At 40.1% G+C, this 17,681-nt stretch overlaps 1 protein-coding gene across 3 annotated transcripts; it reads right to left on the bottom strand.

Annotated features, from left to right (window-relative positions):
- Positions 1-1,765: 1,765 nt before the first annotated feature.
- LOC129859245 (myosin-7-like) lies at positions 1,766-17,681 on the bottom strand. 3 transcript variants are annotated; one of them, XM_055928761.1, is made up of 38 exons: positions 17,481-17,681; positions 16,995-17,138; positions 16,747-16,903; positions 16,634-16,661; positions 16,437-16,542; positions 15,787-15,879; positions 15,305-15,368; positions 15,118-15,216; positions 14,027-14,130; positions 13,802-13,940; positions 13,569-13,687; positions 13,224-13,373; positions 12,968-13,138; positions 12,484-12,793; positions 12,299-12,372; positions 11,916-12,121; positions 11,694-11,817; positions 10,650-10,786; positions 10,305-10,560; positions 9,803-10,045; positions 9,539-9,715; positions 9,283-9,428; positions 8,982-9,072; positions 8,513-8,902; positions 8,282-8,408; positions 8,071-8,189; positions 7,786-7,982; positions 7,429-7,612; positions 4,979-5,144; positions 4,743-4,867; positions 4,347-4,655; positions 4,014-4,217; positions 3,372-3,668; positions 3,123-3,227; positions 2,919-3,014; positions 2,691-2,825; positions 2,359-2,407; positions 1,766-1,890 (listed from the first exon to the last, which is right to left on the bottom strand). In XM_055928761.1, exons 1-37 carry the CDS (start codon positions 17,679-17,681, stop codon positions 2,387-2,389), a joined length of 5,814 nt encoding a protein of 1,937 aa, XP_055784736.1. In that variant the 3' UTR covers positions 1,766-1,890; positions 2,359-2,386. The 3 variants fall into 3 exon arrangements, with proteins under 3 accessions (XP_055784736.1, XP_055784738.1, XP_055784737.1); XM_055928763.1 differs by lacking the exon at positions 2,359-2,407 and having other exon boundaries at positions 12,299-12,357; positions 12,475-12,793; XM_055928762.1 differs by lacking the exon at positions 2,359-2,407.

Genomic DNA, 17,681 nt, shown 5'->3' with positions numbered 1-17,681 from the left:
GCCCAGAACTACACGGCAGGACCTGGTCAATGACCTGAAGAGAGCTGGGACCACAGTCGCAAAGAAAACCATTAGTAACACACTACGCCGTCATGGATTAAAATCCTGCAGAGCACGCAAGATCCCCCTGCTCAAGCCAGCGCATGTCCAGGCCTGTCTGAAGTTTGCCAATGACCATCTGGATGATCCAGAGGAGGAATGGGAGAAGGTCATGTGGTCTGATGAGACAAAAAATAGAGTTTTTTGGTCTAAACTCCACTCGCCGTGTTTGGAGGAAGAAGAAGGATGAGTACAACCCCAAGAACACCATCCCAACTGTGAAGCATGGAGGTGGAAACATCATTCTTTGGGGATGCTTTTCAGCAAAGGGGACAGGACGACTGCACCGTATTGAGGGGAGGATGGATGGGGCCAAGTATCGCGAGATCTTGGCCAACAACCTCCTTCCCTCAGTTAGAGCATTGAAGATGGGTCGTGGCTGGGTCTTCCAGCATGACAACGACCCGAAACACACAGCCAGGGCAACTAAGGAGTGGCTCCGTAAGAAGCATCTCAAGGTCCTGGAGTGGCCTAGCCAGTCTCCAGACCTGAACCCAATAGAAAATCTTTGGAGGGAGCTGAAAGTCCGTATTGCCCAGCGACAGCCCCGAAACCTGAAGGATCTGGAGAAGGTCTGTATGGAGGAGTGGGCCAAAATCCCTGCTGCAGTGTGTGCAAACCTGGTCAAGAACTACAGGAAATGTATGATCTCTGTAATTGCAAACAAAGGTTTCTGTACCAAATATTAAGTTATGCTTTTCTGATGTATCAAATACTTATGTCATGCAATAAAATGCAAATGAATTACTTAAAAATCATACAATGTGATTTTCTGGGTTTTAGATTCCGTCTCTCACAGTTGAAGTGTACCTATGATAAAAATGACAGACCTCTACATGCTTTGTAAGTAGGAAAACCTGCAAAATCGGCAGTGTATCCAATACTTGTTCTCCCCACTGTACATGGGGCCTGACGACACAACAGTGATCACCTGATCACCGACAGCGATGAGACGGCCTATAAGCGAGGAGGTCAGAGAACTGGCAGTGTGGTGCCAGGACAACAACCTCTCCCTCAATGTGAGCAAGACTAAGGAGCTGATTGTGGACTACAGGAAAAGGCAGTCCAAACAGGCCCCTATTAAAATCGACGGGGCTGTAGTGGAGCGGGTCAAGAGTTTCAAGTTCCTTGGTGTCCACGTCACCAACGAACTATCATGGTCCACCACCACTGTCTGAATTCCATAGATTATTTGGCTTCACATCACACAATAGTCCAGGGTAGGTTTGTTAGCAGATAATAGATATATGCTACAATAGTTTATTTGCTCATATAACATTTTGGATTGAATATTGTCTTTAATGTTGGTTCACATGCATATATGATTTAATAATAATCTATTATTATTTCTAATTCTAATTAAACCACACAAATCCTTAGTTTTATGCCAACAAAAGATGATATTGCTCATTGGAATTGGTAGGTGTTTCACTTTGTCTAATTCATATAAATATATTTTTTAACAATATTTCTGTTCATTTAGGGGACCCAATTTGGCTCAGAAGCACCCCCAGATGCAAAAGTGAGAGATATTTGTCTATTGTCATGATTCTCTGTGAGGTAAGTTACCAGTATATTATGAAAACCAGTGTTAACTTAATTTTGTTAAATAATAGTGGATTCCAAACCTATTCGTAATAGAATCAAGCAATACACAAAGGGGCTGTTTAACTTGACTTTATTCTTTATTCTGCTCATGTTACATGGAGAATAGAGAAAAAACTAAAGCACTACAGTCAGGAGATTTTCAGAAAGGTCCATCCGAGAGCTTCACTCTTCATCATGTCCTTTCTGTGACACAAGATGGATGAAGGTTAAAATGTAATAAACTACTGTAAACACTAAAAAAACATTCTTACAATATTCTGGGCATTGTCAAATATATAATAAACGATGGGGCTCCTTATTTGAGTGTATAGAATACACAATAAACATCATGAATAACACTAACTGTGTCGACTAGTAAATTAAAGATTTTACCCCAAAAAATTCAAGAAGCAACGATGTCCAGCATTTATCACAATTCTTCAAAATGTGTTGCTTGCCATCACACAGTAAGTAGTAACTGACCACTGAACCAAAATATATCGTGCTTTTGAATATATATTTTTTTTACCCATGACAGGGAACAATATTCCAATTTATAGTTATATGAATGATAGTATGGTTATTGGACATCAAATGCTTGGGACTGTCATCTTACTTGAGATGAGTTTGCAAATTATAACCAATATTATTATTTTCATTAAAAGAACTGACCTGGGAGCCAGCATCACAACTCTTGGCCTCACTCCTCATCCTTTCCTTTCTGTGACAGAGAAAATAGATAGATAGATTGATTTATTATTAGAACATTTTACTGTGTACTGAAAAACATTTTATATTGCCATATACCGTGTCCTCCTTTTGAAATTTTACAATGGGGAACTTCAACAGGTATGTATAGTTACTTGGTAACAATGTAATATATTATGCATTTATTACTTAATTTCTTCAGGAATCAATGGGTTAATATCGAGAATTGAAATGACCATTAAACAGACTCCCAGTTACCAGAAAGTTGAGGGTTTTGAAACAGCATCTTCACTGACCTTGGAGCCGGCATCACGACTCTTGGCTCTCATCTTGTTGACCTGAGACTCAGCAATATCAGCCCTCTCTTCTGCCTCATCCAGTTCATGCTGAATCTTGCGGAACTTGCCCAAATTGGAATTGGCTTGTTCCTCCTGTAATTTAAAAAAAATATGATCTAAGTTTCTAGCAAACAAAATAATTTGAGAATTACAGATGCATCAGTTGGATGATAGAAGGTTACTTACAGCCTCCTCTGAAGTTCTCTTGTAGGATTTAACCTTCAGCTGCAGTTTGTCCACCAGGTCCTGCAGGCGGCTCAAATTCTTACGGTCTTCCTCAGTCTGCACCCAAAAAGAAGGGACAAAAAAAGAGTCATACTGGATATATATCTTACATTTCATTCGGAGCATGTTAATGTAATTGTGCACTGTCAAATTAAAACAATGTACCTGGTAAGTGAGCTCCTTGATGCGTCTCTCATATTTACGGACTCCTTTCACAGAATCACTGCTCCTCCTTTGCTCCAGTTCCACTTCAGTCTCTAGCTCTCTCACCTAGAAAGATATGATCATTGTTACCACACCATTAACAATTAGTTTGTTAATTACCACTACTTTCAATATTGAAGCTATAAATATGACTAGAAATATGACATGTGACATTGAATTAATAGACGAGAATGTAGCTTAGACACTTACTCTGGCCTCCAGCTTCTGGATCTGCTTCTTGCCACCCTTCATGGCGATTTGTTCAGCTTCATCCAGGCGGTGCTGCAGGTCCTTGATGGTCTGCTCCATGTTCTTTTTCATGCGCTCCAGGTGAGCACTGGTGTCCTGCTCCTTCTTCAGCTCCTCTGCCATCATGGCAGCATCAGTAATGGCCTTCTTGGCCTTTTCCTCAGCATTTCTACACTCCTGCACAGCCTCCTCCACTTCATTCTGAAGCTGGGATGTGTCACCCTCTAGCTTCTTCTTCTGGCTCAGTAGGCTGGTGTTCTACACATATATAAGAAAAATTAATTTTATATTACCTCTACGTACCTCAAGTAGCAGACATTTAAAGATGGAATCCATAGTAGGGGAATCGGCAGCACTGTCTGTCCAACCGCCATTCTTATTGTTTTTGTTTTGTTGACAAAGCAGAGGTGAGGAGTGTCACACAACATGGTACAGTACATTTTCTGCTGTTTTATCGTGCTTGCAATGATGTCCAAAGGGAAAAAACTGTGTTTTTCATTTGCAGTAACTTCTTTGTTGTTGTAATATCGCAAACAGACTTGGCAGTTTCCCCATTAAGGATTCCAGCTTTAAGGAGAACACTGTTCTATATTACTGACTTACCTGTGAGTGTAGAAGTTGAACTCTCTCACTAACATCCAGCAGTTCCTGCTCAGCCAGTTTGCGGCCTCTCTCAGTCTGCTCCACTAGGGCTCTCAGCTCATCCAGTTCAGCCTGCATCAGGTTGTTGCGTCTCTCCACAATGGCAATGTTCTCCTTCAGGTCGTCATTGCTACGAAGAGCATCATCCAGCTGCAGTTGAGAATCCTGTAGAAAGAATTACTGATTTTACTAGATTTACTATTTACTTTATATACATTTACTACACTAAACAGTGTGGTTTTGCTTTTTCTAAATACACAAGCAGTTTTTAATTCAATGGTGTGAAAGTAATACCTTCAGATGGGCATGGAGACCCTTAAGTTGCTTCTGGGCCTCGGATGCCTGCCTGTTGGCCTGGCTGAGCTGGATCTCCATCTCATTGAGATCTCCTTCCATCTTCTTCTTCAGCCTGAGAGCTTCATTCCTGCTGCGAGTCTCTGACTCCAGGGAGCTTTGCAGGGTATCCACAACTCTCTGCTGGTTCCTCTTATTCATCTCCATTTCCTCATCTTTCTCCACCAGCTTCCGTTCAATGTCAGCTTTTACCTGATTGAACTCCAGCTGAGCTCTCAGAATCTTGCCCTCCTCATGCTCTAGGGAGGCCTATGAGAACACAGCCACCAATAGTTTGTAAAATTGTAAAATGAAATGTTGGTACTTTCCCTATCTGTAAATGTTTTCTGTTCTCACCTCAGCTTCCTCTAGAGCAGACTGTATCTCAGCCTTCTCCTGCTCCAGCTGTTTACGGATCTTTTCCAGCTCATGGATGCTCTTTCCTCCCTCACCAAGCTGCTCAGTCAGGTCGGAAATTTCCTCTGTGGAAAACATTGTTGTAAATCAGAATCTTTTTGGCATAACTGATCTCTAAAAAATATAATTATTTTATTGACTAAGTTATATAGGTCAATTATTGCTAATGCTCTGACCTTGGAGGTTCTTGTTCTCCCTCTTCATGGTCTCCAGATGATCCAGAGACTCCTCATAAGAGTTCTTGAGTTTGAAGAGCTCAGTGCTGAGAGATCTGGCCTCTTTCTGGGAGCTCTCCAGCTCAGTCTGAGACTCCTCAAACTTCTGCTTCCACTCAGCCAAGACCTGAAATACATGTTTTTTTTAAGTGGCTTGAAACAGTATACAGTATGGTTCAGATAAGATGGACAATATTGTCCAATAACTTACAGAGAACAGAACTGTGTCTTTATGCTCACAATCCAAACCCCCGAGACAAAGGGGAAGCAATTGGCCAGGGGGTTAAGTGCCTTACTCAAGGCCACAATGGGTGGCAATGGTAGGATGTAGGATAATGCCAGCACAACCTTTTTTGAACCATGACACTTTGCAGGGATAAAAAATTCTGCAGCAGAGCCAACATTTCCCTATTAATTTATTTAGGTGTAATGACCTCCATCTCATCGGATCCATATCTAATCATCTATTTTCTGACAAAAAAAATTGAAGATTAAATAGCTTTTATTTTAACTACACTGAACAAAAATATAAATGCATCATGTGAAGTGTTGGTGCCATGTTTCATGAGCAGAAATAAACGATCCCAGAAATTTTCCATACACAAAAAATGCTGATTTATCTCAAATTTTTGGCACACGTTTTTTGGCATGCTGACCGCCGGAATGTCCACCAGAGCTGTTGTCAGAGAATTTTATGTTAATTTCTCTACCGTAAGCCGCCTCTAACGTCCTTTTAGAGTATTTGGCAGTTTGTCCAACCAGCCTCACAACCACAGACCACTTGGACGGAGTCATGTGGGCGAGCGGTTTGCTGATGTCAACGTTGTGAACAGAGTGCCCCATGGTGGCGGTGGCATTATGATATGGGCAGACATAAGCTATGGAAAACAAACACAATTGCATTTTATCGATGGCAATTTAAATGCACAGAGATACCGTGATGAGATCCTGAGGCCCATTGGTCATGCCATTCATCTGCCGCCATCACCTCATGTTTCACCATGATTATTTTTATTTATTATTTTATTTCCCCTTTATTTAACCAGGTAAGCTAGTTGAGAACAAGTTCTCATTTACAACTGCGACCTGGCCAAGATAAAGCAAAGCAGTGCGACAAAAACAACAACACAAAGTTACACATGGAATAAACAAGCGTACAGTCAATAACACAATAGAAAAAAAGAAAGTCTATATACAGTGTGTGCAAATGGCATGAGGAGGTAAGGCAATAAATAGGCCATAGTAGCGAAGTAATTACAATTTAGCAAATTATGTGATAGATGTGCAGATGATGTGCAGATGATGATTTGCAAGTAGAAATACTGGTGTGCAAAATAGCAGAAAAGTAAATAATAACAATATGGGGATGAGGTAGGTAGATTGGATGGGCTATTTACAGATGCAGCGACCGGTTAGCTGCTCAGATAGCTGATGTTTAAAGTTAGTGAGGGAAATATAAGTCTCCAGCTTCAGCGATTTTTGCAATTTGTTCCAGTCATTGGCAGCAGAGAACTGAAAGGAAAGGCGGCCAAAGGGGGTGTTGGCTTTGGGGATAACCAGTGAGATATACCAGCTGGAGCGCGTGCTACGGGTGGGTGTTGTTATCGTGACCAGTGAGCTGAGATAAGGCGGAGCTTTACCTAGCAAAGACTTATAGATGACCTAATGCACGGCACCATGTCGCAAGGATCTGTATACAATTCCTGGAAGCTAAAAATGTCCCAGTGGCCAGTAGACTTCCATGGCCTGCATACTCACCAGACATGTCACCCATTGAGCATGTTTGGGATGCTCTGTATTACTTCTCAAAGCAATTAAAGAGGAGTGGGACAACATTCCACAGGCCACAATCAACAGCCTGATCAAATCTATGCAAAGGAGATGTGTTGTGCTGCATGAAGCAAATGGTGGTCACACCACATGCTGACTGGTTTTCTGGTCCACGCCCCTACCTTTTTTTTTAAGTATATGTGACCAACAGATGTACATCTCTATTCCGAGTAGTGTGAAATCCATTAGGGCTTAATGAATTAATTTCAATTGACTGATCTCCTTATATGAAGTGTAACTCAGTAAAATCTTAATGAAGTGTAACTCAGTTATAAAATCTTAATAATCTTAATCTTATTGCATGTTGCGTTTATATTTTTGTTCAGTATATTTTCCTAGTTCATGATGATTCATTTGTGTGTACCCCTGTAAGATTAATCAACGCTAGAAATATTTTGCTTTAGCTCTGATAATATAGGTATTTAGTTTAAAATAGTTTTGCGCAAGAGATTACCGGTTTTCTGCATTGTAAAGGTGCCACAGCACACTAGTTGAAAACCACTGCACTAGGCTACCTGCTGCCCCTAATGTACTATAATGAAGGCTAATAGGACTTGTGTATTCCATATGTTTTTTTTTACCTTGTCAAAGTTCCTTTGCTTCTTGTCCAGAGAGGCAGCAGCTGCATTAGATCTCTCCACATCCACCATGAGATCTTCAATCTCATTCTGGAGTCTGTGTTTAGTCTTCTCCAGGGATGAGCATTTAGCATTAACAGCTTCCACAGCTTCCTCTGCATCCTGCAGACGCTGTGCCAGCTTCTTCCTAGATTGGCATAGATGAGAAACACGTTTCCGAACAGCTGACTTTTTTGTCTAATATATAACGGTTGTATAACAGGTAATCCATGTATTATTCATCATGTACATTTGTGTATCGCTCATTCAGCCAAGATTCAATATTGTGAAAAGTAAGAGGAAGTAATAAAACATCCTTACTTTGCGTCCTCAAGCTCCTCAGTCTTCTGGATGGCATCAGTTTCATACTTGGTTCTCCACTGAGCCACCTCAGCATTAGCCTTGGACATGCCACGCTGCAGCTCAGACTTGGCCTCCTGCTCCTCCTCATACTGCTCCCTCAACAGATCTGAGTCATGGCGAGCAGATTGCACTGCATGGGCAAGCGCGTTCTTTGCCTGGTAAGGAAATTTTAAAAAGGATCTGTAATTATGCCTGATGATGAATGTAGTTAGATAAGTGCCACTGCATTCTTTGTATAAATACCTTGACTTCCTCCTCCAATTGTCTCTTGAGGTCTTCAATCTGCTGAACGTTGGACTGCTTACCTCTGGTCAGTTGGGAGACCAGAGAGTCCTTCTCCTCCAACTGTCTAGCAAATTCACCTGTTTTCATGCAATTCAAATTATTTTAAATTATATTAATGAATCAGGAAATTTATTGTGGTTGTTCAATTTATTATTTTTTGTTAATATACCATTCTCAGTTTGAAGCTTTGCTTTCTGCATGGTGAAATCATTGATGGATCGCTGTCCTTCCTCAGCTTTTGTCCTGTATTCACTCATCTGGTCCTCTAGAGTACGGCACATTTTCTCCAAGTTTGTCTAAAAACAGATTTGTTTTTGAATGACAGAACAGCAACACTAGATTGCATCTTTAAAAAGCATGTATAGATTTTTCTCTTTGATTTACCAATGATACCACATACTTTGGACTTGATAATCTGTTCCATGTTGGAGACCACATCATCCAGCTCCAGCCTGAGCTCACTCTTCTCTTTCTCCAGCTTCTGCTTCACTCTCTGAAGGTTGTCAATCTGTTCTCCCAGGTCAGCTACACTGTCAGCATTTTTCTTCCTCAGAGAGGCAGCTGTAGCCTCATGCTGCAGGGTAGCCTCTTCAAGGTCTCTGCGCACCTTCTGGAACTCAGCCTCCCTCTTCTTGTTCATCTCAATCTGTGCAGCAGTGGCTCCACCAGCCTCCTCCAGCCTCTCACTGATCTCTTCTAGCTCTCTGGCCAAGTCTGCCCTCTGTTTCTCCACCTTGGCACGGGCAGCTCTTTCAGCCTCCAGCTCTTCCTCTAATTCTTCAATGCGGGCCTGAAATGGTAGAAATTAAATTTATCTCGTTCAAATGTGACTTTAAGAATGAAATGTTTCAACAATTGTCTTGAATTACCTGCAGCTCCTTCAGTTTTTTCTGAAGCTGGGCACCCATGGCCTGCTCATCCTCAATCTTGCTGTTGAGTTGGCTCATCTCAAAGTCCTTCCTGTTGAGATGAATATGCATTTTTAGTGTTTTCTATTTTTATTTTTTATTTCACCTTTATTTAACCAGGTAGGCTAGTTGAGAACAAGTTCTCATTTGCAACTGCGACCTGGCCAAGATAAAGCATAGCAGTGTGAACAGACAACAACACAGAGTTACACATGGAGTATTGAATAATACTTTGTTAGCATATTTTGATCTCTGATCTTACTTCTTCATTCTCTCCTCCATCTGCTGCTTGTCATTCTCCAGGTCCATTAGGCTCTCCTGGGTCAACTTCAAGTCTCCTTCCAGCTTTCTCTTGGCTCTCTCAAGGTCCATTCTCACCTTCTTCTCTTGCTCCAGAGACCCTTCAAGCTGATAAAACATATATTGAACAATAGTCAGAGTAACCATTTTACTGTAGCCAATTTGTTTGATATAACTTATTTTGCTGTAATTTTCATGAATTCCTATTTGATACTCACATCATCAACTTGCTGTTCCAGTTTGGCTTTGGCCTTGGTCAGCGTGTTGACTTTGTCCTCCTCACTCTGCAGATCATCCAGCGTTTGCTGATGAGCCTCTTGCAGAGCCTTCTTCTCCTTGGTCAGCTTGGCAATAATTTCATCCAGAGCTGCCATCTCCTCAGTCAGGTTTTTAACCTAAGGAAACAGACCAGTGTCATTACACTTTTATCCAAAATATTTAATAGTCGTTTTAACATCACAAGAAACACCCATTTATTTTACCTTGTTCTCTGTGGCATGCTTTTCCTTCTCCACTTTAGCCAGAGTGAGCTCCAGATCATCAATGTCCTTCTTGAGTTCTGAGCACTCATCCTCCAGCTTCCTCTTCTTAGCAGTTAGCTCTGAATTCATCTCCTCCTCATCCTCCAGTCTTTCTGTCAGCTCTTTGGCTTTGGCCTCAAGCTGGATTTTGCTTTTGATCAGACCTTCACATCTCTCTTCAGCATCAACAATAGTGTCTTCTTGCTGTCAATGTGTCAATATATTGTAAGTATGTCATATTCTCCAATGCTCAGAAGTTTGTTTGGAGGCAAAATATTTGGACGCTGCAAATGGTTGACAAATGGTGCACTGATTGTACGTATCTATTTAGAAAATCATGTCTCTTTTCTCTCTGTTTTTCCATTTCTCTTGATAGCTTATGGCTAAAAGCGAATTAGAAAGGCTATTTTGACCAAAGATGTGACTGCAGCAAAGTAGCTGTAGTGCAGTTAAAGTTACTCACAGTTTGGACAGCGAGCTGCAGGTCATTCTTCTCTTGGATAAGGGACACCATCTTCTCTTCCAGCTCCTTTCTACGGGCTTCAGATTTAGCATAAGCCTCTTTAAGCTTCAGGAATTCTTCCTTCATGTTGGCCATCTCCTTCTCAGTCTCTGCTGACTTCAGCAGAGGTTTGATCTTGAAGTACATCTTCATCCAGGGCCAATTCTTGACACCCATGAAGGCACGAATGTTCCATTGGATCACAAGCAAGGCATCCCTGTGAAAGTTTTATAAAATATAGTTCATACAACCTTTCCTCACACCTAACATATTGTCTGAAAAGGTTTAAGCTATTCTCATTCCTACCTGCGGTCAACCATTTTCTGGAACTCAATTCTGGCAAGTAGACCACGTGATCTGGCCTGGAGGCCAGTGATGATAAGAGCGAGACGATCGTCTCTCATCTCCTCAAGAGTACCCAGGAGACCAGCCTTGAAGAACACCTAATGATACACAAAGGCCTTCTTGTATTTGGTAGGATTGCATTTTTCTGCCAGATTACCATAAATAACTTGAATGTGGTATCCTACAGTTTTCCAAAACTTTCATGCCTCTAGGAAAATGGCACAAATTGACAACAAGGTGGCCCTATAATGAGCAATTGATTTTACAACATCCAACCCAGCATGTTGACCAAGAGTTACTAAATTTGGCAAGGTCTTTAAAAACATATACAGGAAGTCTATCGCAAGCAATATGGCCACTATGCTTTTAATTGCTCATTGTATATATGGATCTACTACATTATGGCACTATACCAAGTATCTATTTTTATCTCTTGACTTGACCCATTTGCTCTAGAGACAGATAAAATTAGATAAGCATGATCAGTGGTACAGCAGCAGTTATTTAAAGAGGCATTACTCAGGTTGGCCAGATGGTGATGTAGTGTTAATATACTGCTTGGACCCCGTAATTGCTGCTACAATTCCATCCTGGAATTTATGTTGCGTTCATAACCAAGTGGTAGGTCTGCATTTACCATTTGAAAGCATTCACGTGGTTTGAAATCATTAAAAAAACGCTGATTGGCTAATGGCCATCAAGCTACGTGAACCATAAACTAAAAGTACAGCTATCATGCTTGTCAACAAATGATAGTGTTCATAAACCATATTAATAGATTGCTTTTATAAACAATGTTTTCCAAGATAATGTTGTTATCGGGGTAATTACCTTAGTAACTCACTATCCGATGTCAGTATGTTGAAGAAGTGGGAGCTCAGGATGATAGACGAGTTTCACACAAGTAATTACCAGTTGGAGGGGAGTTCAAGTGGATTATTTTGAGTTGTGTGTGGTAAATTCCTACTTCCTACTTGGTTACGAACTCACCATTAGATAAATTACCTTAGTGTGTCCTAATCTGTACTGGGTGTGGTCAATATCCAAAGTGCCCAGCAGTTTTTCTGATGCCTTCATGTTGTCCATGAACTGACCCTCAGGGATAGCATTTGGATTGAGGATGCGGTATCTGAATTTAAAATAGAAAACAATTATCTTCAAAAATGGAACACCTGAATAGGTAAACAGTTGAATTTATTTTGATAAGGAAATGAATAATTATTTTACCTTTGTTTGAAGTCAGCATACAGGATTCTGTTGGGGAAGCCCTTTCTGCAGATCCTGATGCCTTCCAGCACACCGTTACAGCGCAGCTGGTGCATGACCAGAGGATTCTCCATGGCCCCAGGAGTCTTGGTCTCGTTGGGGATGATGCAACGCACAAAGTGGGGGTGAGTAGACCTCAAGTTGGTCATGAGTTTACCCAAGTTCTCCTGTCAGTGTGACAAATGTAGAATTTTCCATCAGTGAATGAGTCTCCAAGTACCTCACGAGTCACAACGACATTTAATGCTAACATGCCAATCCACAACATACTGGCATCTCAAGTATAGTGCAAATATAATACATTTGTTCATTATACATATATATTGATTTAAGCTCAGATTTACCCTGTGCAATGCAGACACAGTCTGGAAGGAAGAGCCTTTCTTCTTTTTTCCTCCAGCCGCTTTTTCTTCAGGTGCTGTATGATAATGAAATAACTATTCATATATATTATTATTACAACGATCATATACTGTGGATTGTTATTTATTTGAGTGTGTTGTAGTCTGCAGATATAAACACATAGTACCTCCTTCTGCACCAGCATAGTTTGCAAAGAGGTTGGCCAGGAACTTAAGACTTGACTTCTGGAACAGTCCGACCACAGTCTCATTCAGCGGGTCCTTGTTCTTCACCAGCCAGTTACCAATGTTGTAGTCAACAATGCCAGCATAGTGAACCATGGAGAAATGGGCCTCTGGTTTACCCTTAACAATCCTAGGCTTCTGGAAGCATGCATTTTTGCCGAGATGCGTATCATACAGCTTAGCTTTGAATGTATTATCACTGGCCTTAGGGAACATGCACTCCTCTTCAAGGATGGACATGATACCCATGGGCTAGTGGAAGGAATGAATGAAAATAAATTAATGTTAAGGGAAAAGCATAGTGAATAAATATCAGAATAATTTGTCATGGAAGCACATTTATGAAGACTGTCCTTGTAATATTTGAAATCTCAAAGATTACTTAGGATACATCATATAAACTTCTGCAAAACTGAAGACACCAACCCTTTCAATGAGGTCAATGCAGGCAGCCAAGTCCATGCCAAAGTCAATGAACTCCCAGACGATGCCCTCTTTCTTATACTCTTCCTGCTCCAGCACAAACATGTGGTGGTTGAAGAACTGCTGCAGCTTCTCATTAGTGAAGTTGATGCACAGCTGCTCAAATGTGTTGAACTGAAATAGAAGTTCACAGTTACTTTATTTTGTCTGCTGTAATGTTCTATATTCCATTTTTATCAAATTTACATCAACCACTCACATCAAAGATCTCAAAGCCAGCAATGTCCAGCACACCAATGTAGTGCTGGCGAGCATTCTTAGTGTCCAGAGAAAGATTGATTCTTATCACCATCCAGAGGAACATATTCTCGTAAATTTTCTTTGCCAGTGCACCAACAGCGTAGTACACCTACATAATATAGAGAAAATAAATTACCTCAACATAGCTTCAACATAAACACTTAGGGACAGTTTCCTAGACACAGATCGGCCTAGTCCTGGACTAAAAAGCATGCTCAATAGGTTATTCTAGGTATGAACATCTTAGCAACTTTATAGACAAGTTTTATACTCAATATCATAAAAAAAGATGTTGGAGACTCACCTGGTTGACATTCTGACCTTTGGTGACCCACTCATTTCCTACTTTGACCCTTGGGTGACACAGCCCCTTGACTAGGTCAGCAGAGTTCAGGCACATCAGATATGCAGCTTTGTCAAGATCTAGAAAGGCAAAGTTTTATGATTGGAAGAGGCAATCTAACTGATTTTAGATTTTCAGATTTTTCAGATACTATTTCATAATGAAGTGAGAGGTTTTAAATCTTCAGCACTCACCCTCAGTGCCATCTGCCTCTGCTTGCTCCTCCCGCTGCTTATTCTTGAACTTCATGTTCCCGTAGTGCATGATGGCACCAGTCAGCTTATAAATGCCATTCTTCTCCTCTTGGGAGAAGCCCAGCACATCAAAGGCATCCTAGTCCCAAATTAAAGGTAATTGTTTTGCACTGGAGAAAGGATGGGGCTATTATATCATATACAGTATATAGATATATTACTCACATCAGTAGCCATTAGCTCATCTGAATCATTAATGGAGGTTACAGCAATCTCTCCTTGGGAGATGAAGGCATAGTCATAGGGATTGCTGGTGATGAGTAGCATCTCTGAAAAGAATTGAACAGCTCAGTTTATTTGTGTTGATGCTGTGGTAAACTGTAGGTCAGAACATAATATACACCGTATTAGGGTTGGGGTCAATTAGAAAATTGCCATTGATTTATATTATAAATTGACAGGAAGGCAAATTAGTCATTAGAGTTTCGAAAAACCAGTGGTGGAAAAAGGACCCAATTTTCATACCTGAGTAAAAGTAAAGATACCTTAAAAGAAAATGACTCAAGTAAAAGTCACGTAGTAAAATACTACTTTAGTAAAAGTCTTAAAGTATTTGGTTTTAAATGTACTTATGTATCAAAAGTAAAAGTATAAATCATTTAAAATGTCTTATATTAGGCAAATCAGATGACATCATTTTCTTTTTTTCTTTTTATTTCCGGATTGCCAGGTACACAGTTCAACACTCAGACATCATTTACAAACGAAGCATTTGTGTTTAGTGAATCTGCCAGATCAGAGGCAGTAGCAGTAGGGATGACCAGGGATGTTCTCTTGATAAGTGCATGAATTAGACAATTTTCCTGTCCTGCTAAGCGTTCAAAATGTAACAGGTACTTTTGGGTGTCAGGGAAAATGTAAGGAGTAAAACGTACATTATTTTCTTTACGAATGTAACGGAGTAAAAGTAAAAGTTGTCAAAAATAGAAATAATACATTAAAGTACGGATACCCCCAAAAAACGACTTAAATAGTACTTTAAATTATTTTGACTTAAGTACATTACACCACTCCAAAAAACTGCAGCTGGAGATTGCTTAGTGTGCATTGGATTTTAATGTTGTGTGCTTAAATGTAATTTAAACAATTGTTACTACATAAATCATGCTATATTGTGTTGTGAGTTTTACAGTGGGGGGATAGGAGTAGCACACTGCCTGGGCTGGCTGTGCTGCATCATAAGAATTTAATTGGATTTCATTAGAAAGGTTCAGTTTAATCCAGAATCGACCTCAGTTTAATGATTTAATACTCACCCAGAAGTTCTGGTTTTTGTTGGGACAGGATCTGGTAGAAGATGTGATAGTCTCTCTCAGCCTTGAGCTGGAACGTGACACGTGACTTCTCCAGAAGATCTGATCAGTATGGAAAGGTTATTTTGGTATTAATGTTTCCTGTCAAAGAGATCTGTTCAAGCCTGGGCAAGTTGAGTGTTGTACTCACAAGTCTCAATGTCAGCAGACGAAAGCTTCCCAGTGACTCCAAAATGAATTCGGATGAATTTACCCTGTAAGTTATTGTCAAAGCAGAAATTAATAAGCACATTACATCTGGGTTCAAGTAGTATTTGTTTTCTTTTTGAATAGCTTAGTAGGTGCGCATGATTGAGCTTGCATGGTGTAATGGAACTGATGGAATAGTCCTACAAGTTTAAATTCCACCTATCTGGTTCTCAATCAAACACAGAAAATATTTAAAAGAAAACAAATACTATTGAAACCCAGCTCTGTTGCACACATACATATTTGATATGATCTACAGTCCCAAAAGAGTTGATTAGCTGATGGACCTGAGGAAAATTAGTTGATGTCATGACATCAACTAATTGTATCCTAATAAATATCAACCACAAAATACAACAGATAAGATGAACATGTATGATAAGATTTAACTTATATTTGACTGCGAACAAAGACCGAACGTACAAATCGGGAGGAGTTGTCATTCCTGATGGTCTTGGCATTACCAAAAGCCTCCAGGGCAGGATTGGCCTGGATGATTTGATCCTCCAGGGTCCCCTACAAACCAATAACCACACAGTGTTAAAATGCTGCAAAGATATGTAGTCAACATGTGCTTATCCAGCCATGAGGAATGTTTAATTTAGGATTAATAATGATTCAGTGTTTCATTTAAGTTTTTTTCTGCAGGGGTTGCAAAGGTGTGTGTGGGGTGTGTGTGTGGGGGGGCAATGCCATGGGGCTAAGTTTATTATTATTCTTTATTTTTTAAAGCTAATTTCCTTCAACAACTATACACATTATGCCATGGCTTATGCCTAGTTCTTATGCTATCTGAGTGACTCAAATATCATAACAAAATCAATGGGGGCCGCATGACAAAACACAGGCTGTTTTGTTTTTATTTTGGTGATTGTTCGTTCTGACAGATGATCTAATTAAGAAATATATTGCTCCATTATATTTTCTACATATTTATATCTGGTTTTAATTTTTCCCAAAATTATTATTATTAAAAAAAAAAATGAAATTAGTGGCGGCCATGATTTAGTAGCAGCTTTGCACTGCTGCTAAATGCATATTGGGAAATGCTGAATATTTGCCGTCTATTTTACCTTTTTTTCTTCTGATACACTTTTCTTTCCGCTAACAGCAGCAATGCTGGCGAAATACTGGATGACTCTCTTGGTGTTAACAGTCTTTCCAGCACCGGATTCTCCACTGGGATTTAAAATACAAATGTTGACCTATCAGAATTTCTCTTAATTTCAAATAGCCTCAAATGGATATAGCCTTTGGTTGATGTACTTACGTGATAAGGACAGACTGATTTTCCCTGTCTGTTGAAAGAGAAGTATCAGTAAATGTGACATTATCCAAATATCATTTGATTTATATAGATGAAAAGGAAAAGTTATATTTTACCTGACAACATGTACTGGTAGGCATTGTCAGAGATGGAGAAGATGTGAGGAGGAGCTTCACTCCTCTTCTTGCCTCTGTATGCATTGACAACAGACTGATCGTACACTGGCAGCCACTTGTATGGGTTGACAGTGACACAGAACAGCCCTGAGTAGGTCTGTGGAAGACAAGGGGGATACCGCAGATTTAGTTTCATTCATTTGAATTAATACTTGATTTATTGGAGATATTAGCAGGTCATTACTTACGTAGATCATCCAGGCTGCGTAACGCTCTTTGAGGTTAAACAGCACAGCGGGCTCGTGCAGGAAGGTGAACATCGCCATGTCCTCAATTTTATCAAACTTTGGCGGGTTCTGGGGGTGGACGTCGTCCTCCTTCACAGTAACAGTCTGAAAGAAGAGCAAATTCAATCGTTTTTGTTTTACATTTTCAATGTGCAGAAGTATTCAATTTGAAACAAATCTTAACTTGAGATTACATACAGTGTAACATTTTCACAAATCATCCATTTACATGTAATGCAAGATTTGCATGGAAGTGAAAGATTTCAAGTTAAGATTCTGCTCTTTGTTGTCTCTTGTTAGAAAGATTTTAAACATTAAAGAGCATAACTCATTTCAGTTCATAACTCATTTTTCATCAATCATAGAGTTATCCTAGTAGAACAAATTATTATCTTATGATTTTCCAGGTCATATATTTTCAGAAATGTTTTTCACCAAACTATTTACCTTTCCAAACTCCGTATCAGCGGTGACTTTAGCACCATCTCTGCTGGTGATTGTGGCCTTGACGTATTCAACCTCAGGGTCAGGCACATAGCACTCTCTCTTTATGTCAAAGGGTCTAGTCTGGCATTCCATACGCTCCTTGTCTGACTTACGCAGAAAGGAAGCTGCGGCGCCAAACTCTGCCATCAAACTGTCCCCCAT

The sequence above is a fragment of the Salvelinus fontinalis genome, chromosome 7 (assembly GCF_029448725.1).
Source record: "Salvelinus fontinalis isolate EN_2023a chromosome 7, ASM2944872v1, whole genome shotgun sequence".
Lineage (NCBI taxonomy): Eukaryota > Metazoa > Chordata > Actinopteri > Salmoniformes > Salmonidae > Salvelinus > Salvelinus fontinalis.
Note: the sequence above shows the minus strand (reverse complement) of the source record. Positions and strands in the feature narration are given on the sequence as shown.